The sequence below is a fragment of the Hypomesus transpacificus genome, chromosome 13 (genome assembly GCF_021917145.1).
Source record: "Hypomesus transpacificus isolate Combined female chromosome 13, fHypTra1, whole genome shotgun sequence".
Lineage (NCBI taxonomy): Eukaryota > Metazoa > Chordata > Actinopteri > Osmeriformes > Osmeridae > Hypomesus > Hypomesus transpacificus.
The window spans coordinates 9,147,489-9,173,168 of NC_061072.1; the positions used below are offsets into that span (position 1 = coordinate 9,147,489).

General features: G+C 46.0%; 1 protein-coding gene across 3 annotated transcripts; it reads left to right on the top strand.

Moving 5' to 3' along the window:
• The first annotated feature begins 179 nt into the window (after positions 1–179).
• On the top strand, positions 180–24,752 carry etv4 (ETS variant transcription factor 4). 3 transcript variants are annotated; one of them, XM_047032967.1, is made up of 14 exons: positions 180–254; positions 395–462; positions 901–1,008; positions 1,660–1,750; positions 1,950–1,997; positions 6,909–6,962; positions 17,722–17,851; positions 18,213–18,509; positions 18,745–19,142; positions 21,432–21,500; positions 22,190–22,237; positions 22,854–23,026; positions 24,035–24,136; positions 24,257–24,752. In XM_047032967.1, the coding sequence occupies exons 3-14, from the start codon at positions 952–954 to the stop codon at positions 24,482–24,484; spliced, it is 1,695 nt and encodes a 564-aa protein (XP_046888923.1). In that variant the 5' UTR covers positions 180–254; positions 395–462; positions 901–951; the 3' UTR covers positions 24,485–24,752. The 3 variants fall into 3 exon arrangements, with proteins under 3 accessions (XP_046888923.1, XP_046888924.1, XP_046888922.1); XM_047032968.1 differs by lacking the exons at positions 180–254; positions 395–462 and having other exon boundaries at positions 838–1,008; positions 17,725–17,851; XM_047032966.1 differs by lacking the exons at positions 180–254; positions 395–462 and having other exon boundaries at positions 839–1,008.
• The last annotated feature ends 928 nt before the right edge of the window (positions 24,753–25,680 follow it).

Genomic DNA, 25,680 nt, shown 5'->3' on the forward strand with positions numbered 1-25,680 from the left:
CAGAGACTCAAGCTCTTATTGGGGCTTCCTTTCAAACCCCACCCACGGTTGCTAGGGACCCAGACAGTCTCGCACCTGATTGGTTGAAAGGCGAAACCGAGATTTCAGTCATAAGACAGGTCATTCATTAGGACAAAGGCAGAAATTCGAGCTCTTGAAAGAGGAAATCCACCAATCACAAACTTCTCTGGCTGAGCTTGTGGCAGATAGCAAGAGAGCCAATCCTGCTTTTTCGAAATAACACAGCAAGTCTGGTAAAATACGGATATCGTCTTAATTCAGTGATATCATAAGTCTTGCTCATGATGTTTGGACATATTTAACTTTTATATAAAATTACTCATAACATGCCGTACAAGATAGGCTTAACAGTTATTTTGTCGCGTTCCCTCAGACAGTTGAGACGAAACATCTGTTTCTTTTCATCGTCTCCACACTTCCACTTCCTCTTGGAGCGTTGAGGTTAATAAACTTTTTTCAGTTAGTCTGTTTCATCATGTTTTGACCTTAGTTAAAACAATTGATTAACTTACTAATATGTTTGCCTGCTGTAGCCTAATTTATTTTAAAAAGTACTTTGTTTTTGTTTGACTATGAAACAGCATGGTCTACTTCAAACATTTTCAAACCATCAATAAAACTTTAGCCTACTTAAAGCTAAATAAAAGTGCATGTGTTTTGAGGGACAGTAACAATATATGTTACAAAAAAAGTGTAGTCGGTTATTTCTGAAGGCTGAATGCAGTGGTAGAGGTGGCAGAAGCCTGCGGGGTAATGGCTCGCCATCGCTTCCCTTCTGCATTTTTTGTGAATGGAGCTCATTATGTATGCAGCTTTCTCGCAGCCCCATTCACAACTATCGCTACCCTTGCCTTGTCCCTCTCCCCTCTCTCCCTGCAGGCTGCGTAGATTTCATTCAACTCAGCCTAAATGACCACAAACGGTTAACGGATGGATTATAAGATGGATGGATATCTGGACCAGCAAGTGCCTTACACTTTAGCAAATGTACGTATGGATAAAGCTACGTTATTTAAAAATACTTTGCACTATTTTATGGCTTGGCTACCGGGCTTTCTCTTTCGATCGCTCTTGCATGAATGTTGTTGAACTGTGTGCGCAATGAGAAGTATTTTCAGTTAGATCCACAACTACTTAAAGAGTCGCACGCAATGTGACGCTAACTTAAGTATTGTAAAGTTTATATTATTCAGCGTTTATCAACTCTTTAGGCCAGTAGACAACACGTTGGTCGAACACGATGACAGTATGACCAAATGGTAACTACAATTGGAGGGTGCAAATAGAAGCACTCTGTTTTTCAACAGTGCCGCTTGCTCTTCAGGGAAAGAAGCTGCGTTGTTGTGTTGTGTTTAGCCTAATGTGTGCACTCACTTTGTGATTTTTCCAAAGTGGTTTTTAATAATTTACCTAAGTTGAGGTATGATAAAAAAAAAAAAAAACACTAAAGGAGACTAAGGATAATATTACCTAATAATAATACAGATACAATACAACCTTTTCAACAATTAATTGCATTGTAGTAATACTAGGTTGTAAGTGATTGAGTCATTTAGCCTACTGATAGTGTCTCAATGTGTTTTGTGTTGAAAGGTTGTTGTTTGTTCCAACCTGTGCAATATTTCTGATGTTTTGTAGAAGTCGCAAGGAAATGGGCCCCTAAATAGACTGTTGATGGCGGCAAAAAGGAAATACATGGACACGGAATTGCCCCCTCAGGAATCTGAAGGTGAAGTAGGAACTTTACCTCAAGTCCTTTTACATGACATTGGTTTAGCCAAATAAGTCCAGATTCAAAACTACTTTTAATTGCTAAGAAAATCACACTATGTCCAAACTTGAGGTAACCTACATATTTAACCACAGGCAATTTTATCTCATGGATGTAACCACTCTTGTATTCATGACTTTTTCTCTTTTTTTTCCAGACCTCTTTCAGGATTTAAGCCAACTCCAGGAGACCTGGCTCACAGAAGGTGAGACTGAAAGTATTCATTTTAAAATGTCTATTAGAAAGACGCTGTTGGCTTCACAACACGTGTTTCAATGTTAAAACGCATAATAGCAACATTAAAGGACCAGCCTTGGTCTTTGATTTAATCGACATAAGTAAATTTAAGTTTTGCTTCAGGCAGAATAGTTGTGATGCATACTTAGATGTGACACTTGAATGGGTTACTAAGTATCTAGGAGTAAGAACATATGTGTTTGACTTAGTCGGATATTCTTGTATCATACTGAGTGGTCAAAAAATCGAAGAAATGCAATTGGCCTCAGCCATACTGATTCATTTGGCTTCTCCTGTTTGCCAGTGCATCAGCTGCCAGGCTTTGTCAAGAGCATGTTTCAGTGTATGGACTGGGTGGAGCACAGAGGCACTCAGGGTATGAAGACCTTCACCGTTTAGGGAGTCGAGTTAGCAGTAAAAAGATGTGTGGGGAGTAGTCCATACTGATGCAACACACATGGTCGTTAACGATGTCGACAGTGAACACAGACGGGACATTATTAGCTAAAAACATGTCCTATTTTGGCCATGGCTACACGTCGACGGCATGCCAGTAAGCACAGCCAAAGCAAACAAACAACGTTAGGCTTGTGCCACTCAGAGCACATAGCGATGAAATGAACCCAGAAGCAATTGTCAGCTTGTAGAGTTTAGGAGTACAGTGTTGATGTGCGCTTCGATGGACCAGTTATGTCAGAGTGAGACAACAACAAGATATCAGTCATGACGGTGCTTGTCAATGTTTGTTAAACTTGTGGCCTAGAAGTGGGAGGATGAAGAGATTTTATTCACAAAATGTCAACTTACTATTATGAATCAGTCGACCGCTTAAACGTAGTATAAAACACAGTGAGAAACATTAACTTTTCTAATTCATGGAACGAAATCTTTACCAAACCTAAAAGTTTACTCATATGGAATCACATTATACTTTTTTTGTTGCCGTCAAAGAACCATTGACACACAGTATGGTCATCTCTTGTGGTAGACATGGATTGATTTCACATTTCAACCAGACATAGACACTGCTAATCTTCAGTTCTCATTGTCGATGTTTGAAGCGACATCCGTTTTATTGGCAGTGAGTCATTCAAGAACAAATCCATAACCAGATCCTCAAGGAAGTTGTGTATTATCAAAAACAAACTAATATAGTAAAATGGAAGTTGACTTGTATGAGTTGGAGCTGAGCTTGTTGTTTAAACAGGTCTAGATAGCATTTATGATAGCCAGAAAACAATGCTACCTATACCATGTGCTCCTTACCTATTCTCATGCGGTGTCTAACCTTACAAGTTCACACCATGGCTAAACAAAAGACAGAGCCAAAGACAATAAAACAGCAACAGTGAGGCCCACTTCAAAGTCTTTGATAGGCATTTATTTGTATTCAGACAATCTTAAAGATAAGGTGTAAAAAAAAAAAAATCTTGGGCAGTGTGCTGCATTAGCAAATTAGGTAGAAGACAGTTGTGTCATAGATAAGCAAATAAACTGCTAAGTTCAAAGTTGATTTTCCAGTCAGATGAAACAGTGGGTTGTCTTTAGCTTTTCTGCTGAAACCTCTCCTTTCCTGTTGCATTAATTAAAGACCTTATCATGACTGATTGTGGTTGCAAGGGATTCACCCGCATTGTAAAAAAAAAACGGGTAGCTGCAGGGAGTTAACAGAGAACGGAAGAGAGAGAGAGGACAGGAAAAGTTCTCTATGGCTTGAGTTCAGGAGCTTGTCACGTCTTGTCACTGGTCTTTACGTTTATATGAGTGAGAGCCCCCTAGCTCCGCCCAGGATCTACCATTGAGAGAAAAAAGTCATTCAAGGTGCCTGGAAGAAAAAAGGCAAACATGCGTCTGAGCTCGTATAAACGCACTTTCCTTCTTGTGCTGACTTACATCTCAAAGCCCTTGACGAGGTGTTCCTGGAAGCAAATCGGATACACAAGCACACGCAGACAGACACACACACACACACACACACACACACACACACATACACACACACACACACACACACACACACACACACACACACACACACACACACACACTCTCCGTCTGCCTAAGCACAGGGGTTGTGCTCTTGTCTGTGGGCCAGTCAAACTGACGCTCAGACATCCTTAATGCTTTTTTCTGTCTTTACTGAACTGGATCCAGCCTATTCCTTTTTAGACATGTTGAAACTAGTGGAAATGATTTATTGTTTGATCTGGTGGACTAAATATTGGCATCTGTTCTTTCTCATAAAACAGCTTTAGTCTTTTCCTCGGGGCTAAAGACTGTAAAGTTAAAAGGGGATAATAATATTACCGTATAGCAACAGGACGCAACATTATATAAGAAATCAATGTCATTTATCTGAGCAGGCTCCAAAACGGCATCATCCGGTTTCCTCCACACAGGAAGCCGGCACGAAAGTACGCGAAAGTGGATTTGAATTTCTTATTTCCTCTTTTTTCTCTCCGTTTTTGGTTTCCGTGCTGCGTTTTATGGTCTAGTGGCTGTAGGATGAAGTGAGAGAAGACCATTGAGGTTGAATGCTCCGCTAAGTCGAGTGTTTTGTGGTGATGTCACCAGCTCCTGGCATACAATCTGACTACGGGGTCTGTGGAGTTGTTCATGTTTACTAGAGAAAACTCTTTGACTTATTCATGTAAATGTGGGCCTAACACCATAGTCTAAATGCCACAACCTCAAATGTTTAGAGGCTAGCTGGGTATCCATCATGTGGTGCCATTTTGTTTTTGTTGGCCATCACAGCCAGATGATTGGGTTCATGATATTTAATGATAGCCATCAACTTTTCCCTAAGATTTTGCTTTTACCATTACGTTAGTAGAAAGGCACAAGCAATGGAAACTCTTTTGAGAACCTAGGAACCTTCAGAGCTGGACCCGGGCCAGCTTGAAAGGTTGCCGGCCTTCACTGTGGAGACTAGGTTTAGGTTAGGCCATTAAGCCACAGACAGAGAATCACATGCCAGAGTGCTCATGGTTCAGTGGGTGAAACTGAACTTTTCAACCCTTGGCAAAATAAACTGTGGGTTTATCTCAAACCTGTTTATGTGGTTCAGTCTCCAACTTTGATAGGACAATTGATATTGTAAAGGGATTTTGATTTGAAAATCTCAGCAAACGTAATTATATATTGTGTTTTTCTCCACTTGTATGGGTATGGTTGGTACAAACAAAACAATTCGGCGAAAGCTTGTTCCATTCCCTTCTCAAACCGTTCATTGATAAGAATTTAAATACCCTACAACAAATAGTGCCATTTGTAAGTTTACAGCAGGTAACTGTATATCACAGTGAACTGTAAATACATTAATATATTGATTTGTCTACATTTTAAATGAGTGTTTACTGTAATCTTACAGTATATTGTTTCTTACTGACATGTATTGTAATGAGGGAATATGTAGTGATCTCTCAAACACGGTATTGTGTATCAGCCTATTCTGTAACCGATACAAATACTTTGACCTCAGAACAAAAATAAGAGTTTATGGTTCCGAATCAGATAATATTCAATACAAAAATAAACACATTCTCAATAAAATGACCTTGGACTGAGATTTAAATCATGCTAACGTAACTTACACTGAATTTCCCAGTTTCGCTTTTTGTCTTTTCTACCACCCTGTTCTTCCACTTCTACTTTGACCTTTAGAATATGTTTTCAAAGAAGGTTCTTTCAGAATGTCCTGTTAGCTGGGCGCAGGGAGGGTTAGAGGACAGACGCAAGCATGATGTCGTCCTACATAACTGACTTACTTCCTTGTTTGGATAGGCTTGTTTAGTCTTGTCGGGAATGGAAAAACACACAAGCAAGTAAACAAATTAAAAGTGTCTGACATGCTTCTATCTTACCAACATGTCCACAACTCACGTCAGTGAAGTCTAAAGATATCTCTGGATCTTTGTAAAAAAATAAAAAAAATAAAAAACGATGAAAAAATAAAGGTTTGGATTGAGAGAGATTTCAACTGAATATCTGACACGGGATCCCTCTTATGGAGGAAGGAGAGGCGGCGTTTGTTTCTGTATCGATCCGTCATTGGATTAGTTCAATAGATAGTCTGTGTGAGTGACAGTAACCCTGTCTCCACTGTAAGTGCACCTCTTAAAGCCTTAAATCACCTTGGCTTGGGCTTTCCATTGTAATGTGTCCGAACATACCATTGGTCATCACACTTAAAAGGCCTAAACAAGACTTCACAGCCAACAAAACGTATGCGACGTAGATGGACACATTTCAGTCAGTCATACACAATGCCTATCTGTGGCCAACTGCAACCGGTACAGCTATTTTTTACCAATGCTTTAGTTCCAAGGTAACCACAGTATTCCCGGTGTTGAGCGCTAGATGTGGATCACTACATTGAAATGCTACATGCTTCATAAAACCAAGCTAGCAGTTTACAACCTACTGTGAAGGAGCCTAACATCGTCATTCACTTTGACTATGGGCTATTGATCTGTAGCTCTTGGAAAAGTGCTGGTACTAGAAGTTGGGAGGGGAAGGTCGCCTGGCTGGACTGAAGCGAGGAAGTGACTACATTTTCATGAACAAGGAGAGAGTTTGTGGTTCCTCACAAAAGCTTTGGCGCTGAGAAGCTATGGCTTGCTAGCACCATGACCCACTCTATGACTACGCTAGTAATGGATGTGCATGATAAGGCCTTTTATGACAGAAAACCCATGCCAGCTATCAGGTTCATTTTGGTTATACTGTACTCATTGACTGATTTTCATGATTTGGTACAGTAAGAGAGATACCGACAGAGACTCTCCGTCTTATCATCTGTTTACTCTTTTTCTTAATTTCTTATTTGAAAATAACTTAAGGGGTTTTCACTTCTGTTTTTCCTTTCTGATTTCAGCTCAAGTTCCTGACAGTGACGAGCAGTTTGTTCCTGATTTCCATTCTGAAAACTGTGAGTAAAGAACTTTCAACAACTTTAACATATTTTTGTGTTTGTGTGTGTGTGAGAGAAAGAATGAAAAAAGGATTCTCTAACAAGGGTAAAGAGTTGGGTTGCGAAAATGCTTGAAGAACGGTTATGCATGCGTCAAAGTTGCAATAATTTCCTTTGAGACATTGGCATATCAGTGACACTTGAGCTATTACATGACCTACTCATTATGAGTGAATTTGGATGTCACTATTCTACTCCAGTGTCCATTTGCATGGCTTTGAAATGCTGAATGGGGGAACCCAGGAAACCAGTAGTAACAGATCATTCAGAGGCTATGTACAAAGATGCCCCTTTGTCTACATCGGAGGTGTAAAATAGAAAAGCAAATTCCTCTGCAGCTCAACTGTATTTTTGCTATTTGAATTGGTTTCCCTTTTGTTGTTGTGTGTTGATACAATAGAACATGTGGAGGGACTGGGCACTTAGCAAACACAGCCCTCAGTGGTCTATTTTAACCCATTCAAACCACGGCTCACGTTTTAAAAAGCCCCCCCGAACATCTCTTGAAATAATTCAAACGTAATCCAATCAGCAAAAAGTTATCCTAATCCTACCCCCACCGATTTGTGTGTAAACACTCTGGCGTGCATCCAGTTCCCAGTCACAACTGTGGTGCCCCTGTGACACATGTCCTCTGAAACGTATTGTTCCTGTCTGTGCGGCAACAATGAGGGAGGAGGAAGTGGAGATGAACCCCGGGGCACCCAGAGGTCATGTCTACTTAACCCCTGCCGTGCCCAGCCAATCGACAGGCGGCATTCTCCTCGTGGTTGACCCCGTTGTGATCCACAGGGTCAGCGGGGCTTCAGTTTGACAGGCAGCTCACTTAGGGTTAGTAGAGACACTCGCAGGTTGACAGACAGTGCCCCTGCTGCTCTCAGTCAATGAACAGTGTCTGGTGCCGGCATCTCTAGTCACCATGACTTGATGGGAAACGCAAGTTGACAAGGCGCCATAAACATATTCATCTGCATGTTTGCGGGTTGCCCTGCAGGGAGGCTATTGACGTCTCCAGGGAGTATATAAATTGCATGTATTTTCCCATACCAAGTATGGGAGTATTCTGTTAAAGGCTGTCCTTCGACCTCGTAACATAGCTCCCCAAACAGGTGAGTCAGATGTTTTGGAAACTCAAGAACACAGTCCTTTAACATGGCAAACAAAGTGCCTAATCCAATGTGACAAAAATAATAGAGACGGTATTGAAAAGGCGCCACAGCAAATCAAACATGGCTTGTTTTGTGACTCAGGATCTTACCTGTACCGGGCGTGGAAGACTGTGGAAAGTATATTTAGGGAAAGAAAGGAAGAGAATGGAGAGGACAAACGGTGAAAACAGATTGCCAGGTTTCGCTGGAATGCCAAATAGAGAAGGTGGGGGGGAGGGGGTGGGTGGCTGGGGGGGACGGGCGATTGTGCAATACCTGCACATCTGGTATGTGTATCTCATCTCTGCTCTTCACCCCTGGTAACAGCTAACAAGCCGAGTCTTCCTGCACACTTCCACCAAGGGAAGGTTATGTAAACACACACCCTTCACGTCTTTACCCCCCAGCCTACTGGGGGTTTCTGAGGGGTAATTGAGCTATAAATAATTCCGGCCTATGTAGTACATAATGATAGTTCAAGTTATGTCGGCCCCAGCACGTATGATGGACTGAAGGCACCAGAAGTGGTCTTTCAGCTCATGACAGACAGAAAGCAGTGGGGTGTGTTGGAGGTTTGCAGGGTTGACGGCTCGTTTGTGCGGTAATCTGATCTGAAATGAGACTGTCAGACAAATTCTATTGTCTTCTTTCCGCCTGCAGTGAGACGTGTCAGTAAAGTGTCAGTCAACATGAATGCTGTTTGCTTTGTTTTACTTGGAAATGGACTCGCAGTTTGAAAACCCAGTTTGCCGGGGTTCAAAGGCTGAATAATACGAAGGTTGGAACTTAAAATGCATGTGGAGCAGCCTCTCCTTTCTCTAAGTATGTTTACACTCAGAGAAACTCGAGAGACGCGACCCATTCATAAATGTTCTTCTCTGCGTAGGAGGAAGTGTGCCTCTCTCCACCCCACCCCCCTCCTCTCCCCCTCCTCTCTCTCCACCACTGTTAGCCTTCATTCATAAAAAGCACTACAGTACTGTCACCCCTCTCCTTTAAGTGGATACTGTGACTCCTCCCTCTTCCTGTCTCTGAACAAACTAAACCCAATCTTAAATCTGCCCTCCCCCCATCTGTCTTACTCTGTCACACTCTCTCTCCCTCTCTCTCTCTCTCTCTCTCTCTCTCTCTCTCTCTCTCTCTCTCTCTCTCTCTCTCTCTCTCTCTCTTCCTCTCTGTCTTTGCTCTACACATTGAGTGTTCCAAGATGTGAGCTAATCCACCCCATTCTGAGTTGTGTGGGTCAATTGTTTAGTTTTGTGCCTTGTAGTAATTATATAGGAAGTTGTGGCAATAAATGTGATTCCAGTCTATTTGAGTAAAAAATAAGAAAGAGAGAGAGAGAGACTGGGCAAGAGGGCTAGAATATAGTGAGGCCTGAACTCACAACAGCTTGACTGTGTTGAAATGTGTTCATCTGTCTTCTGGGAAGTGTTCTGTCCAGTCATGGATTTACTTCTTCTTGTTTGTGCTGGTTTTCTGTGTTGTAAACTCACTCAGAGCTGGCCCGATCAGACCTCGTTTGGATCATAGTAAAGGAGGAAGGAATTAGTGAACCCCTCCCTCTCTTTCCCTTTCTCTTCCTCTCTTTCCCCTCGAAAGAAATGTGCAGTCTTCTGAACTTTCCAAAATACAGCTGCTATGCAACAAGTCTACAGCAACATCCAGGTGATTGGCAGATCTGCCTGGATACCATTCCCCAAGGGAAGATCATTCCTTTTCCCTGCTTGTGTGTGTGTGTGTCCATATCCATCTGTGTGTGTAAAGACGGAAAAAAACACTAGCTAGCACACATGCATTCACCTACACACACACACACATACACTTCAGCGTAGTTTTATGAATGGGCTGGTTGTGAGAGACTGGCTGAGGCAGCACATTGAGTAAAGGGAGGGAATCTCCATTCACAAGGTGGGGGCCTGTTATTCTACAGCATTATGTAAAACGAGGAAAAAATGGGAATTCGCATTCCTGTCATATACAATTTATGGATTTGTATATTTTAAAACATAAACAACATCTAATTAAACTAATACTATTTTGTCTACCATTACAATGTACTAGCTCTTCAAACCCCTCTCACGTACGGTGATGAAACAGCTTCCGTAGGGAAGTGAACCCAGGGCCGGTCAGCATTGGTTCAGACCAGTGGTGTTGTTGAGAGACGAGAGGTTTGAGCCAGTCAAATCCAGTCCAGTGTCTGCATGGCTCTCTGAATGGACGGCAGTGTGTTTTATTACAGGACACGGGGGATGTGTGTGTGTGTGTGTAGATGGGGGGGGGGGGGGTTTAGAGCAACGGCTGTGCTTTTGACGTTTTCTGCAGCTGGAAAGTTCTTTCTTTCAAAAGCGAGCGCAGGACTGGGGGGAACAGATGCACGTAGGCCCCTAGTAAGAAAGGCCGTTCTACGTCAGGCAGTGCACCAACTCACCACACACGACGAGTGGGTCAACAAACACACATGTTGTCATGAAATGCTATTGGAGTTAACCACTTGGAAGCCAAAACAAAAACGATTGTTTTTTTGGTCTAGCTGCCACCCTTCGAATAACTCATCTTCAACGTGTTAGTTACAGTTGGATTACAGTAGGTTTCACACACACACACACACACACACACACACACACACACACACACTCTGACAAAACAAACACAGGACTTAAAGCTTTAGTAGGCGGTAAGACAACAGTGCTAGTAGTAACTTGCTGACACAGGACAGAGCATGTGTGGAGGGAGAGGAGGGTTAGGGTCGTGATCGATCCACTAAAGACCCCAGGAGAAGGGGAGGATGAGATGGAACAAGGGGGGAAAGATGGATAGATGAAGATAAAGGGTGGATAAATCAGGAGGAGGGGCGAAGGGAGTGGATGAGGGGGTCAAACAGTGACTCTGGGCATCATGATGTAGATCCCAATCAAGGGGAAGGGTGGGAGGAAGGAAGAGGAGGGAGGGAGTGAACGAGAGAGGGAGCGAAGAAGCGAGAGATGGGGCGTGCGATACTGGACATGGCGTGTGCTCCGATAATTAAGAGGAAGGTGTCCGGGCCTTTCTTGGAGCTTGATGGGAACTCAATGTTGCCCCTGTTATCTCTGTCTCAGATAAGACAGATCCGTCCCCGTCCCCCTCCCCCTTCCCTTCCCTCCCCTCTCTCACTTCCACACCGGGGAGATATCAGCTCGGCCAGTGGGAGCTCATTATATCATTTCAGTAACAGTGGGGAGAAATCGATAGGTACATTAAACATTAAGAGGGGACAGCTATATTGAGGTCTGAGAGATGGAGAGTGAGGAGTCAATATAGAGTCAGATTAATTACAACCCCTTCACCCCCCTATCTGCGATGGAACGTGCCGCTCGCTGGCTGTGTCCTGGGACAGGGCCTGGATTGTATTGTGCCCACTAAATGGCAGTGAGGGACAAAGATTTATAGATGTTCAATGGACATTTATCAAATCCACTGCAATTCACTGGGGAGACACGGACAGTGGATGGATTTTGATGGATCCAAATATTAAAGGCAGAAAACTACATGTAAACACTCCATTGTTGTTTGCGGTGTGACTTGACTGACTCAACATCGAGTGTAGTTGTGTGTGCTTTACTTTGCTTTAATTCATTATTCATCTCCATGTATTAGTGACGTGAAAAGCAGCTTCCAGCTTTACACCTGAAGCTCTTGGTTGTCAGAGCTGATCGATACATGGTTTATTCACTGAGAAGATTCAGGGCCAGTGGGGCAAAGTTCTGGTTAAAGAGCTGATTGAGCTCAATCCTCTATCCACTCCTCCCTGACTTGACCTCAGACCATCACACACACACACACACACACATACACACACTCCATACCATTTGCGTTCATTAACATATATTTTAACTTATTTTTGGGGGACAATTTGCAAAGTTTGAACCTGTGGATTTTCAAGGAATTGTAACTTTTTTACACATTAAAACCTTATTTTGCCACTATATTCACACTCAATATTCACACCATTTTCTGAATCAAGTGAGGAAGAAAGAGAGAAGTGAAATCTTCTGACGTCATTGTGTGACATGACTCTGACCCTCCTGCCCACATCCTCCTCAGCATCCCATACACACGGAACACACACGAAATCACCAGAACCTCAAATCAAATGTATTTGTATAGCTCTTTTTACACGCAAGCATGTCACGGAAGGCTTCACATATGCCCATAGAACTGCCCCTCAACCAACCTAAATCCTCAAATAAGACAACACAACTACCAGAAAAATTCCCAACAGAAAAAATGGAAGAAACCTTGGGAGGAGCAATTCAGAGAGGGATCCCCTTCTCCAGAGACGGTTGGTAGGAGAGAGGAGCAGAACACAAGCTAAACATAGTCATACAGTGTCAATGGGTTTTGAAACACCAAAATCCATTGTTGAACTTTATAGTTGTAGGACAGGACCGGAAGACTCGCTCTGTATGATTGTGGTCATATACCTATGTACTTAGATCATTAGTGTTCCTAGCCTTATTAAGAGGCCATGCTGGCACTCACACAAAGCTGCTTGTCGCAGGAAGCCAGCTTGATACCGCACTGCCTTCCATCCATCTTGTTAGGCTCGTTTGGCAGGTACCTGACAACAATGCTTTAAATATTCAAGGAAGCCTAGTCACAAGCCATTATCAGATGAAAGCAGGGGTGACCAGTAAATCAGATATACAGGAGACACTAATGGTCGAAGCCAAACGGTGTTTGTGAGGAAATCCTAAGGCCTCTCTGGGACTCGTAAGCTCTATGAGATCCAGAGTTGTAAGATGTTGGTCCCTGTCTCTCACTCCCTGCCCCCCCTCACTCTGTCTCACTCACTCCCTGCCCCCCCTCACTCTGTCTCACTCACTCCCTGCCCCCCCTCACTCTGTCTCACTCCCTGCCCCCCCTCACTCTGTCTCACTCACTCCCTGCCCCCCCTTACTCTGTCTCACTCCCTGCCCCCCCTTACTCTGTCTCACTCCCTGCCCCCCCTTACTCTGTCTCACTCACTCCTTGCCCCCCCTCACTCTGTCGCACTCTGTGTCTCTCTCTCTATCAATCAGTTCCTCTCTCTCTCTCTCTCTCTCTCTCTCTCTCTCTCTCTCTCTCTCTCTCTCTCTCTCTCACACTCTCTCTCTCTTTGTCTCTCTCTCTGTCTCTCTCTCTCTCTCTCTCACACTCTCTCTCTCTCTTTGTCTCTCTCTCTGTCTCTCTCTCTCTCTCGTCTCTGTCTGATTGTGCTCTGACCTGAGAGGCACACATGTCGAGCACATGTTTCCATCCAGCAGTGGAATGACTGGATTGTCTCTCCAGTCTAAATGGTCTGGAATACACTGAACCGTGATCTTCTCGCTCTCCCACTGGATTTTCCACTGAGCGCACTGTTCGCCTTGTGTTCAACCGTGTGTGGTTTGACCTCACTTCAAACGCCGGGATCGCTGTCATATGTATCCACATGTAATATGCTCATTTCAATAAGGATAACATGTGACTTTAAGTGACTAGTCAAATAGATGAAAAGTTGTTATGAAGTTAAAGAATATTTTGGAATACATTTAATTCATTTGATTTTGGTAGTGTACAGTCAGTGTAGCAGGATATGATTACAAGCTTCTCGGCATGTGATCGGCCCCTACTTGGTACCATTGCCAGTGCCCTTGTGCTAATTTCTGCTCCCTATATAAGCCACCCAGCAGAGACAGAGACATTGTCAGGGATCTCTGAGAATCAATCCTTTCCTTTTTAACCTTTAAAGCCATTGTGACATAATTGGCATCCTGGTTGTTTGATATTGATTCGTCCCCTCTGGGATCAATGGGCCAGTGGGGAACAGGTGTAGATCTCTCTGACTTTACAGAACCCCCTCTAAGGAGTGCAGTTTATAGAACACAGAGAAGGTGGAATACCTGTGGAAAGTTGACGTGAAGGTCAATGTAATATGTGTTGATTCCACTGTACCGTGTACCTGTTCTCCGCTTTTAGAATGATTCACTCTGCTTGACGTTCTGGCTGTGGTTTAGTTCACCACAATTAGGCTGAGTGTCTCTGAAGCTGCCAGGTACAAAAGCTGTCGTGCTGAAAACTTCCAGAGACGGACTTGGCCAGCCCAGGGATAAACACCCGATGTAAAGCTCTCCAGAGCCACGCTCCAGTTCCCCTCTCAGTCTCCTACTGGAGGGCCTTTAATGGTAGGAGATTCTCTGTCTAAATTAGTGGAAGACCTCACCATTGGGTTTTCCCTCTTGGAATTTGTAATGGGGGAATAGTCCTTTGATCGTTGTTTTTAATCTACCTATGTTTGATACAGCTTTCTAATTTCCAATTAAGCCCAAAAACAAAACGGCCGTCGAGACAACCTCCCCCCCCCCCCACCCTGCTAGATCCCTACCCCTCCTTCATCCTCTATCTTTTCATCTTCTTGTTTTGATTTCAGATCCTGTTTTTGTGGATTCCCTTTGATACGGAGCAGCATGCCTGTGTGGCCGTGCTCCTGGGTCCACAGGCCCTGGTGGTGCTTCATCCTCAGACCAGCGTCCCGCCGTGTCTCTGGTGTCTCCTGGGGACTCCCCACCGCTCCCCCACACGCCCCAGCTGATGAGCCTGCTGTGTGGCCGGGCTGGGGGGCTGGGGGGCTGGGGGGCTGGGGGGTGGGGGAAAGGGTTTGGTGGATTGAGGTGGAGCTGGGCTGGAGTGGTGGAGAGTGGGGGGGGGGGGGGGGGGGGGGCGGGGGCATCTCTGGGTGTGGAGGATTTGTTTGTGGTGGAGTGGCTGAATAGCCCCCCCTCCTCCTCCATCCCCTCCCCCCTTAATTATCCCTCGACTTCCTAAAGCACTCAACCATGACCATCACCTTTCACCCCGTGTCCTCCCCCCTCCAGCTCGGAGCCCCCACCATTACCATATGTAAAGTCCCCTCGACGTCCCGTCCCTTCACTGGGTCATCCCCATAGACGGCCCTTAGAAGGCTTGTGAATGGGAGACTCCAAAGAAAATGCAAAGTCACCCAAGTGGAGCCCAATGTATACAAATTGAAGTAGGAAATAAGCCCCTGTGACAGACGTCAAATTCGGATGTGTTTCCAAATCCTCCCGGGATTCTAGCAGCCAGCTGTTCAAATCAGATGTGAGGAGAGGACCCTCATCCTGCAGTATCTCAGAATTCACGACTCCATGTTCCACCGTGTTACCCCATGTGTACCCAGTCTGTCCCGGCACGTCTGATCTGTGTTCCGTGTTTAAGTTCACCAGGCTGCGTTCTCCTCCTTGACCCAGAGTGGAACTCATGAAATATGAGGACCTTTGAGAAAAGGTGATGTAACCTCGAACACGTTTGTAAAGGATGAAACCAGAGCCTGAGAACTGGAGTTAAATTGCCCCAAATAAAACCCAGAAGAGAGAACTATATATTGTATAATACTGACGCTACCTTGTCAACTGCTTTGTCAACTGACAAGATAAAAGACAAGATACCTTGTCTAGGTATCTTGATAGGCCATTTTTTCTCTTCATTGTAAATTCTTTAAAAAAAAAAAATATTCTTCTACAATTACCTTGATATAGGCATATTATGTATTACATTGGGTTAAAGTACTCCTGATCTGCCATGAATCACTTTTGATATTTAAAAACGATAACTTCTTCTTTGCTATTTTGGCATTTCCATCCAGAGACAAATCAGACCCTGTCCATATCTTCCACACAATCTAAACACGTGGACATTTTCCATGGCTCTTTTCGTCCTCGGCTTAGGGTGCCCTTAGATTCATTAGTTGATTCACTTTGGGATTTGTTAACCAAGACATCAACCAATTCCTGCTAATTGGAAGAGCATGCCAAGCAACAGCACTCCTCTGGCTCGCTCAGAGATGCCCCGCGCTCATTTACCGGGGTAATTAATACGGTAGATTCTGTGACACACCACTACCACCCTGGCCATTCAGCATTGTGTTTCCTTCCCGAGCAACAGGGGCAGCGCTGGAGCTGGTTCAGGACCAGCGGGCCTGTGTTGGACAACCAAACAGCCTCAGAGGACAGCCTCGGAGGCTGGGGCCACAACAGACAACATGTCTGCCAGTCGCATAAGCACCTCCTCTTGGCCTCGTTGGGAGCGGCCCTGTGAACACACACACACTCACACACACACTTACTCACAGACACACTCACACACACACTCACACTCACAGACACCATGGATCAATAGTTTGCCGTTTGCGACTGTCGCACAGAACAGCGAGTGAGCGGGGTGCTGGTATGTGAGACAAACCCCCCAGCACTCCCACGGGGCCTGGCACGCCTGTGGTCATGTGCCACCCTGTGTGCTGGCGCTAGGGAGGTTTAGCGGGATGGAATCTCATTGAGTACTTCTGGGTAAATCCTCTGTAATCCTGCTGATCCTCATGAATCCAACGCTTCCTCACCTGCCCAAGTGAGAAAAGACCAAAACAACAGTCAGGATATCACATCTCTTACTGTCTCCACTTTAATCTGTTTTCTTTTTGCCGCCGATTTGATCAACCGTCTGCTTATCTGGGACTTTGTACCTCCCTCAGCCTTTTACATATTTTCTTTTATTCTGTCGCGCTCTCTCAGCGGGAGTTTTGTCCTTATACAGTTGGTCGCTGCATTTTTTTTCCCCTCCCTTTTTGTGAATGGGATACAATATGTAATTACCTGGGCTTGGATTTCGGCTGGGCCTGTTCCGTCAGCTCCACCCACCCACACACACACACACAGACACGCATAAACACAGGCCTCCCCAGCTGGAAGTGAACAGCTGCTGCTGTTTACCTCTCAGGCCCAGAAAAACATCCTGTACTGTACTCTGGGTGCAAACCTCCCCTCACATAATAAACACAACCTCGGCCCAGTTTGAAGCTCTGCTTTGGGTGTTTTTTTGTGGCCTTCGGGGCCAAGGTCCCTTCCAGGATAGGAGTTTGATCGACAGTCTGTGTCTTATTTAGAGAGAGAAAAGGAGGATTTGAGAAAAGGCTTTGAAGGAGGATCCAATAAACAGATCTGGATGGTTATTGTGAATGAAAGTGATGTCTGTGAAGCTCTGAAAATATTCTTGTTGGTCCTTGTGACTCATTAGAAGAAAAATGCAAGGAGCCAACTCAAGCAAATTACACTGGGACAAATATGAAAGAATCTGTCTGGCACACTGTATTTAGTCCTGTCCAATGGCATTCATCAATTTGAAGACGGCCTTCTGGCCAGTGCAGTTGTTTAGATTTGGGTTAAGTTTGAGGGAGGACGTTATGACTGCTGTTGTGTCTGGAACACTGAAGACAAGTAGGCGAGGACACACATGCCTTCCCACTGACAACAGGAATGTCCCTGCGTGTGTCTCTGGGTGTGTGGGTATTTAGATCTGTCTGCCTTCCTTGTGTTTTTTTTTTGTTTTGTATTGAGAGTCTCTTAAGCAGGTTGGTATGTATTAGAGATTCCTGTGTGAACACCAGGGCTTGCTTTGCCTTTCATCACGATGACAGAAAGGGGGCGGGGAGAGGTCAGGGTGGGGAGAAGCCATGCCGTGTGTGCCAACACCAACCTGTTCCTCTGTGCTGTCTTCAGCAGTGGCATTCCACAGCCCGCCTGTCACCATCAAGAAGGAACCTCAGAGCCCAGGCTCCGACCCCAGCCAGTCCTGTAGCCACAAGCAGACCTTCACCTACCCCAATGGAGAACAGTGCCTTTACGCCGGGTAAGACCCTCCCTTCTCTTATCCTCCAGCCTGGACAACAGAGCAGGACTCTCATGGACCAAGGGGCGCAGGGATTGTTTTCGAGGTCGTTCGAGGGTTGTAAAAAGTCCAATCTGGTCAATTCAGGTCAATTCTCATCTATAAGTCAGGGCAGCAGAGCACCCCGACCGCTGGTTATTGACCACAACCCTCATCGAACACAGGACTCCCGTCCCCCACTGCCCGCAGCCAATGTGGACTTGTATAACACATGTTAGGCGCTTATATGATTCATGTTAGGAGCTTGTTGGACTGACGTTCAGGCCTAGCACAAACGTCCCGTTGGAAGTGTGTTCGACTGTGTTTTGGGTTTGTGTTCCAGTGCCTACGACCAGAAGAGGGCTGCTGGACCGAAGAGCTCGTGCCCAGGAACGCCCATGTCCCCCCTGCAGCATTACTCCCCCAAGCCTGCGGTGGGAATGCGCCCTGGTCCTGGCCCTGGCCCTGGTCCTGGCCCTGGCCCTGGCCCTGGCCCTGGCCCTGGCCCTGGCCCTGGCCCTGGCCCTGGCCCTGGCCCTGGCCCTGGCCCTGGCCCTGGCCCTGGACCTGACCAAGGTTACATGAACTCTCCTGCTGCCTCGCAGCCTCTGCCCAGCCACAACTACCCCATGAACCCAAGGTAACACAGATACACAGCAAATACACACACGTGTTACACCTGTACACACGTGTTACACCTGTATGGACACACACTGCGCAAGCAAACACGTTAACACTTTAACATGTTGAACACCTTTATTCACATATGCTCTTGTGTTATCAACGACAGGACATGGCTCGATACACCCAACCTGAAATACTCCAGCACTGTCTCCTCCAACAGTCTGTCCTCTCCCCATCTCTCTGTCTCCCAGTTCCAGGTACCAGGCCCCCTCGGGAGACATGTGCCCCCAGTTCCCCCCCCAGGGGCAGGCCTACCAGCGGATGCCCTCCGCCCCGGCCGGAGGGGCCGGGGGAGCGGGTGGCGGCGTAGGGGGGGGCGGCGGGGGAGGAGGTGGTGGGGGGGGTGGCGGCGGGTACCACCGGCAGCACTCGGACCCCTGTCTCCCCTACCTCCAGCAGAGCTTCAAGCAGGAGTACCTGGACCCGCTGTACGAGCGAGCAGCCCATATGGCGGGGCCGGGACCTGGGCACGGGCCACACCATCACCATCACCCACACGCTCACCCGCACCCCCACCCTCATCCACACAGGTTCCCCCCTGCTCACATGATGGTCAAGCAGGAGCCAACCGACTACACCTATGAGCCAGGTGAGCAGAGAGAACAGCCTGTAGGCCTACTGTGACCAGTCCTCTTTAGTCCTGTCCACCTCCTAGCCCCACTGTTAGAAAGAGAGACCTTTCATGATGATGGATCTTCAAACTAAGGTCATATTCCAAGGCACTGGCAAACTGTGAGCTTCTTTTGGTTGTATAGCATGACACTGAACAAACAGTAAAATCTCAAGACAAAAAACGTCCCCTGTGTGTCGAACTAACCTAAGAACAAAATGTCCAAAAACACTTCTATACAGTATCTTCTAGACTTTACCCTTCCTCCCCCCTCCTTCCAAACTCCTCCTTTCAACTCCTTGAAACTTTGCCAAAAAAAAAAATAAGGGCCTGACAGTTTTTTTCCCTCTCTCCGCCACACTCCTCCCTCCGTCCCTCCCTCCCTCCCTCCGCACGTCTCCGTGTGAGAGTGGGAGCAGAGGAATTTCATTGAGAAAATGGAGGGCACTGGAAAGACTAGAGTCCCCAGTGGAGCTGTGGGGGGTGTCCGGTTGCAGCGGCGGCTTCCTTTTCTGCAGGCAGATGAACTCATAATGGAAAAATGAGCGTGGCCACAGTAACCTGAACCTCTCACTGGCTAGGCTGGGGGAAGGTTGGGGGGTGGTAGGAGAGGATGGGAGGACAGGAGGGAGAGGTGGGGTGGGGGGTAGAGTAGCCAGACCAGGGGCCTTGTACTACAGCTAAGAACCCCAGCCCTCCCACCCGACCAAGCAGCTGCAGCTAGCCTAGCAGCTAGCCTAGCCACCTAGCAGCTAGCCTAGCCCCAGGGCCTCTCTCGCCCTGCTAGCTGTCGTGGGATGAAACTCAAGGGGTTTGAAATACAATCCTCCACATGCTATGTCCTCATTTACCTGTGTGTTATGCACTGTTAGCGATACAGCAGTCCGCTGGGAGAAGAGCTGCTCTTTGTTGTGGTTCTCACAGATCCTGAGGGCATGGCGGGAAACAAGTCGGGTACAAAGACAGCCTTCCAGCACTGAAAAAAGCACAGCTCTTTACAACAACACACAGAATGGCGACCTAAATTCCTTCCACTTTCTTCGCGCTTATATTTTTTTTTTTGAGGGGGAGGGAGGGTTTGTTTCTTTACTGCTGTATAGTTTTGATGGAGCCGGATAGCAGTGACAAAGTTGATCTTTGTGCGTGAGGAAATCTGACAGCCTTGGAGGAAAGAGGCAACAACAAAAGGGTGGTTGTGTGGGGGATGCCCTGCTGCTAGGGAGGAGCCGGGGCAGGGGCTGAGGAGGGCAGCCCAGAGAGGTGCACTGCCCCTGCTCACTAACACCAGCACCAGAAGCCCAGCTTCTCTGGTGCTGTGCCCCCGACGTTACCGTCGGCCACCGTTGGTGTGCCAGCGCTGGCTGGGTTCTGTGAATGAGACTTCACAGTTCGTTTTTACACGTTCAAATTGCCATTTCCTAACCCTAATCACGGGCTTTGTGAGCTATGAAAGGCAGAAAATGGCCCAACTGCTCGGTGCTCGGTTTCCCCGGGCTGTCTCGCTCCGGGTCTGTCTGTCCTCTCCCCAGTGGCACCCAGCTCTCTCTGGCAGCCCGATTATTTACAGTGTGATAGAACGCTGGCCCCGGAATGGAGGGTTAGATTTTCCCCAGTGACATCTTATCAGGGCCACAGCACTGCAGCTGCATTCCCCAGGAGTGAGTCATGGGGGAGGGGAGATGCACCTTCCACCCACCTCAACCTCTCTCCCGCTAACGTAGACCATGAACGTGAAAATGAATATACAGCGTACACATGTACATGCACGCACTCATATACACACACCAGACAAGCAGATTGCAACCGAAATAGAGCAAAGCATCTAAAGATCGGGGGGGGAGTCTTTAGTTGATTATATTTACAACCTGGTTCTGTATTAGTTTGATTGAGTGCTGGTAGAAATATAAAGAGCCCATGTCTTTTCAGCCTGGGTGGGAGGGCACCTCAGGGATAGGGCTGTTTGAATGGGCCCAGTTCAGACGGAAGGTTTCCTGGATCTCTCTCTACCTCGCTCAAGCTTCCTGCTGCTGTACAGGAGTTGCTTCCTCACGTCCTAAAAATACCTCGGCAGACAAGTGATATTGGGATGAAGCCGTTTGCTGCCCTTGCAGCCCTAGAGATAATACCGCCCAAATGAACACATGATAGGCTCTCTGGTCTGTCCCCGTGGTTACGGCCCTGAAGTTTGAGATGTTTTAGGATTGAAATGGCATTATTGTACTAAACTCTTTCCATTGACCTGTTGCTCCCTGTCATTTTTCATTGTAGATATACCTGGGTGTCCCTCCATGTTCCATCACAATGAGGGTTTCCCCAACCCTCAGCACAGCAACGAAGGTACACTCCAATTCTTTATTTGACGAGTTCTATACAGAACAGGTTCTGAGTGTGTGAGAGTTCTGGGGGTTAATAGTACCAGCAGTGCAGATGGGAAGTGTAGAGCTGGATGTTCCCAATCTCCCTCTCCCATGCTTTATCTAAATGAGGCCAGTACTGGCTGGGCCTTTGCGGTCATTGGCTAACCAGTCCAGGAGCTACGTATTTCCATTGGCTAACCGACGGTGTGTTTCCATTGGCAGAGGAACTAGCCTCACCCCTGCCTCAAGAATCCCTAGATAAATATTACTTCTGGAAAAAGCTGTGTGTTTTTCCTAAACGAATAGAAAAACAAGCTTCCTAGGCACCCATTGTTTATCACACCATTTTGGGTAATTCTAGTACTTGTTCAGCAACATCTACACTCAAAATGTAGACTGGTAATTCTGTGAAAACCGAGACTTTTCTCATTTTCAACACAACTGAAAGTTGGAGCTAAACTACTGTTATAGCTTTCAATGTGTATGAAGTATTCTCAAATGCGCTAAATAATTTCAGTGAAGTAGGAATAAGTGCACACCTATATGAAAAGTGTACATATCATTTGGCGAAGCTGTTGCTCAAGCTTTGGCAGGATCCCTGAACAAATGAACTTTGAAGAGCTTGATCACTTGAACCGATAATAACCTAGATGGGTTTTTTGTTCGCAGGCTATCTGTTTGAAAACGACTCCAGAGTTGTCCCAGAGAAATTTGAAGGTGAGCCTTGCACCCACTCGTCCAATCCACTAATCTCCAATCATCTTGAGCTGGAAACCTCACACAGCACAATCCACTTTGCTGGGTGTCGGAGAGAACGGATGGTTATGGATGAGGCCACTCGGGTTGTCAGTTTCTATAGAGAGGGAAACAGAACCCATAGAGTCACATGGCATGGCGTTTGGGATCAAATCCCTATCGCAGCCAATAATCTTGTATCAGTATCAGCACTCTGTGTGCCAAACGTATCAGATAGTGTCACTACACAGTAACAGTTAGAGAGTCTGTGTGTAACTGACGACCACGGTTAGGAGCCTGGTTAGTGGGTTTGGTTTCTCCGCGAACAGAGCCCAGGACCAGGATCTTGTGTCATGGTGAACCACTTCAAGTCATTCGCAGTGAGGTGATTGATATCACCCAAGAATGATGAGTGGACAACCCGAGGGTTCCTGCACTGGTTGAACCGGTGAAGCCCACAGGCTGTTCAAAATATGACTGAACGTGCAGTTCCCTGTCTAGTTCTGGCAATTAGTAAACAAGCTCTGCAGCATTATTTCTGGTTGTATGTCCTCATGCAGTGTCAGTCTAACCCCCAGCCTCTCTCTGTCCACCCCAGGGGAGGTGAAGCAGGAGGGGGGTAGTGTGTTTCGCGAGGGCGCCCCCTACCAGCGCCGGGGCTCTCTGCAGCTCTGGCAGTTCCTCGTGGCTCTGCTGGACGACCCGGGCAATGCCCACTTCATCGCCTGGACGGGCCGCGGCATGGAGTTCAAGCTCATCGAGCCAGAGGAGGTATGTTTAGTCCAACTGTGTTGAAGATCAAATCATGTACTGTGTGTCTTATCTTTTGGGAATGGCCTCGTTGTAAATTAGAGTCTGGAGGTTTTGTTTGAAGCCCTATTTTTTTTTTGGCAGCAGTGAGAATTCGTATTGAGGTTGCTCACCTCACCAGTCGTCCCTGTGGGTCTCTACACTGGTCCAAACAGCCCATTAGCTTCCATGCATTATTTACCACACGAAACAGTAGATTCACACAAAATGGAGGGCAAGTTCTTCATCCCCAAATACATTCACACGCAAACAACATTTAGCATTTTATTTTATTTTTTCCAGAAATTAAATTCTACCAGTATCAAAGTCTAAAAAGATTAGTTTGGACAAGAAGACAACTATACATTTAAAGATGTTGTTTTCTTAAGAGATACACCTTTTCCATTATCTTTTTACTGTACATTAAAAATTCATGTTGGAAGAGTTTTACAAGAGCAATTAAGGCAGAGGGAGCTCTCAGAGATCAGACCCACGGGTCCAGTTCTGGGACACAGCTAACCTCTAACCCCTGAGATAGAAGCCTGCTGGTCTGCACTCGTCTCCTCCCACTCTCTAACAGCCTTCATCATGACCTGGATGACGGTCAACAGTTAGTTTGTATTCACACAATCCATTTCTGCTTGTTACAAATGCAGGACACTTTTTGTTTGTTTTCCTATGCTGATATAAGTTGTCAAGTCAGTTGGCAGAGTTCAAGAAGGGGCCGTGTTTTCATGGACTGGTCTGTGACAACTAGCCACGACTCTTATTTCACTGCATACATAGTGGGACTTTGCTGGTTACATTCAAGTGGTTATGGGTTACATAAAAAGGAAGTGAATCCACATGCGAGGACTCGCCCTGATCCTGGCACGCCGAGGCCACTCACTCAAGGAGCACCCCGTTGACTTGTCACTGAGGACCCCTAGTGGTTACATCCTATAACTGCAGCTTCTTCTCCTTGACGTGAATGTGCTCCTCTTCTCCCAGGTGGCAAGGCTGTGGGGAATGCAGAAGAACCGTCCAGCCATGAACTACGACAAGCTCAGTCGCTCTCTGCGCTATTACTACGAGAAGGGAATTATGCAGAAGGTACAGAATGAAGCTATAAGAAAAACATCATTCAATGTTCAGATCCACATTCTTGATTGTACTGTACTATAGAGTGTAAAGATAATCAGTGAATGCCCTCCTCGCTGTCTGTGTTTCCAGGTGGCAGGGGAGCGCTATGTTTACAAGTTTGTCTGCGAGCCTGAGGCCCTCATCTCCTTGGCCTTCCCTGACAATCAGCGGCCCAGCCTGAAGGCGGAGTTTGAGCGCTACGTCAACGAGGAGGACACCGTGCCCCTGTCCCACCTGGACGAGGGGGTGTCCTACCCCCCCGAACAAGCCCCTCCCAACACGGGACCCCAGTCCTATTCCAAAGGCTACATGTACTAATGCCACCATTCACCCCCCCTCCGAGGCCCCCCCTCATGTCATATCCCATCATACCTTGCCATTCCCCTGTGGCCCCCCCTGCACCTCTTGCACATGCCCACCCCATCCACTTGTATATAAGGCTATGGTGTTTTTTTTTGTTTTTTTGTCTCATTAGGGATTTTTGAGTTTTTAAGAGCTGCATTCCTCTCACTTCTGAGGCCTATTCAATCCATACACGCGACTGTGGTTAAAGAGATTGCTTAATAAAGACCCAATATTACTACTACCCTATGAGTCAAGGCTTTTTGTTGTCAGTGGGAAAACATGTGTGGTGTCTTGAGAATGGAGACAAGCAGAAAGAGGTGTTCTCAAATTTGTAGTTTTAAAATTTGTAGTTTTTGAGACTTAAGAATAAAACTCGACTTATAAATATAACAGATAAAAAGTCAATTTCTTTTTAGAGTCTTGGTTGAGCCTTTCCTGGTGGGACAGTTGGGTACCTGGAAAGACAGTTGGGAGAGGGGATCTGGGGAGTGTGCTGCGGTTACATGGATCTGGCCCCACGGATGTTAGGCACTACGCTCTGTGCTGGTTTTAAACCCAGGTGTTTGTGGTGTAGGGCGTTGCTCTCAATCCACTACACCACAGAGTCGCCCTTCCATATACTTGTAAATAACAAATTACTTAACTTATAGTTAAATGAATTATCAATTGGTTTGAGCGAGATTTCAACCAGGGGTACCATGTTTGGAAGTGGACTCGATGGAACACATTCGTACCCACTGAGCCACAGAGGTATCCTGCAAAGTTACTTTCTACCAGATAGTGTAATTGCGCTTATGACACTACAAAAAATATACATATCTGTGAATCAGTGTATATCGCTAGAAGACAATCACGATTCGTATGTGAATAGATTTTTCCCCCTTTATCTGTAAATTAAATGAATGCTTTTTGAATTACTGAATTCATTGAAATAAAAAATACAAAACTGAATTTTTGTTATTAGAATTTTTTTTTGTGGTAATGCATCGAGTAGGTCTTAAATTTAAATATTTATGGTCTTTAAATGTCTTAAAAAGGTCTGAAATTTGACTTTCTGAAACCTGCAGGGACCCTGAACTAAAGTGTTTATTTGCCAGTCTGGCCCAGCTTGGAAACTGTATCCTGTCCCAATGTAGACTGCACCCAAAAGCTGTCTGAATATAAAAACA